The 2,053-nt window shown below is 67.2% G+C and overlaps 1 protein-coding gene across 2 annotated transcripts; it reads left to right on the top strand.

Moving 5' to 3' along the window:
- Positions 1 to 899: 899 nt before the first annotated feature.
- LOC130575924 (transcription factor SOX-3-like) lies at positions 900 to 2,035 on the top strand. 2 transcript variants are annotated; one of them, XM_057370164.1, is made up of 2 exons: positions 930 to 981; positions 1,021 to 2,035. In XM_057370164.1, exons 1-2 carry the CDS (start codon positions 930 to 932, stop codon positions 1,884 to 1,886), a joined length of 918 nt encoding a protein of 305 aa, XP_057226147.1. In that variant the 3' UTR covers positions 1,887 to 2,035. The 2 variants fall into 2 exon arrangements, with proteins under 2 accessions (XP_057226148.1, XP_057226147.1); XM_057370165.1 differs by having other exon boundaries at positions 900 to 2,035.
- Positions 2,036 to 2,053: the final 18 nt, after the last annotated feature.

Raw genomic sequence — 2,053 nt, 5'->3', positions numbered from 1 at the left:
CGGGGTGGGTGTAGGTGGGGATGGCCGAGAGTGCCCGGCCGGCAGGCACCCATCCGGCCCCGCTCCGCCGCCTCCCCCGCGGGGCAGCCCCTCTGCCAGCGGCACGGAGTGCCCGACGGCCGTGTCCCATCCCGGCAGGGTAACGTAGATTCTCCCYCAGGCCAGGGCTCAGGAGCGGCAGAGTTTAGTCCATCCGTCCCTTCATCCCTCCGGGGGGAGCGTCCGTGCGGCGCGGGCTCGCTCCGTGTCCAGGCAGCCTCTCCGACCTTGCACGGGGCTGTGCATCCACCCGGGAGCCCCAAACCTCTTTGTGCCCGCCGAACGCGCAGCTCCCGCTCGCCGCGCAGCGCTCCGCCCCGCTCCTCCTCCCGCAGCCCCGCAGGGCACCCCCGGCCCGCTCCGCTCCTCTCCTTCCCCCGCGCCACGGCCGCAGCTGCGGGAGCCGCCCCGGCCCCTGTGCCCGTCCGGCCGCTCGGAGCGGGGGCAGGTGCAGGGCCCGGGGGCTGCGGGACGCGGCGGGAGGGGCCCGGCACCCCCGCATGCGGCATCCCCGAGCCCCGGTCCATCCGCCCGCCCCCCGGCCGGTCAGCTCCCGGCGTGGGGCTGTCGGGAACCGCTCGCTGATTGGCCGCCGCCCCCTCATTTATAGCCCGTCAATCACGGACCCCCGGGATCCGTGTGTGCATCGCCTGGCGCTGCCCGCGGGAGCCGCTCCGCACAGCAGCAGCTCCGCCACCGCCGCCACCACCTCGGGGAGCGGCGCTTCTGCCGGGCAGAAAAACTTCCTCCTTCTTCCGCGGCAGCCGCCCAGACAGGTTTTTTTCTTTCTTGCTGGTTTTTTTTTTTGTTTTTTTTTTTTTTTTAACTTCCTCTCCCCGCTCGGTGCCCGCCTGCCCGCCGCCCTGGCGCACCTTTTGCCGGCCCCGGCCATGTACAGCATGCTGGAGACGGAGATTAAGGCGCCGCAGCCCACGCCGGGCAGCACCGGGGGCAACCCCGCTCCGGGGAGCACTGGCAAAGGCGGCGGAGGCGGCGGGACCGGCAACGGAGCGGGAGCGGGCTCGGACCAGGACCGGGTGAAGCGCCCCATGAACGCATTCATGGTGTGGTCGCGGGGGCAGCGGCGGAAGATGGCCCAGGAGAACCCCAAGATGCACAACTCGGAGATCAGCAAGCGCCTSGGMGCCGACTGGAAGCTGCTGAGCGACGCCGAGAAGCGGCCCTTCATCGACGAGGCCAAGCGGCTGCGGGCCGTGCACATGAAGGAGTATCCGGATTACAAATACCGGCCCCGGAGGAAGACCAAGACTTTGCTGAAGAAGGACAAATACTCGCTGCCGGGCAATCTGCTGGCCCCGGGGGGGGGCAACGCGGTGAGCAGCCCGGTCGGGGTGGGGCAGAGGATTGACACTTATGCCCACATGAACGGCTGGACCAACGGGGCTTACTCCCTGATGCAAGACCAGCTGGGCTACAGCCAGCACCCGGGCATGAACAGCCCGCAGCTGCAGCAGATGCACCGCTACGACATGACGGGCCTGCAGTACAGCCCCATGATGTCCACGGCCCAGACCTACATGAACGCCGCCTCCACCTACAGCATGTCCCCCGCCGCCTACGGCCAGCAGCCCTCCACGGCCATGAGCCTGGGCTCCATGGGCTCCGTGGTGAAATCCGAGCCCAGCTCGCCGCCTCCGGCCATCACTTCCCACTCGCAGAGGGCCTGCCTGGGAGACCTGCGGGATATGATCAGCATGTACCTGCCCCCCGGCGGGGATGCCACAGACCCTTCGGCCCTGCAGGGCAGCAGGTTACACAGCGTGCACCAGCACTACCAGAGTGCCGGGACTGGCGTGAATGGTACCGTACCACTAACTCACATATAAACTTGGCTGCTCCGGACGGCTCCCCGGCTTAATCCCTAACCCCACCACCGCTCCCTGACTACACCGGGACGTACGGCAGTGTTGCTCGGCTTAGCAGACTTTATACTAACTCTGGAAAATTTTTAAAGAGGAAATCCGTTAGTTGTGTCCTTTTTTTTTTTTTTTTT

The sequence above is a fragment of the Malurus melanocephalus genome, unplaced genomic scaffold, assembly GCF_030028575.1.
Source record: "Malurus melanocephalus ecotype Western Australia unplaced genomic scaffold, MMel_1.1 scaffold_120, whole genome shotgun sequence".
NCBI lineage: Eukaryota > Metazoa > Chordata > Aves > Passeriformes > Maluridae > Malurus > Malurus melanocephalus.
The sequence above is the reverse complement of the archived record's forward strand: the minus strand, read 5'-3'. Positions and strand labels throughout refer to the sequence as shown.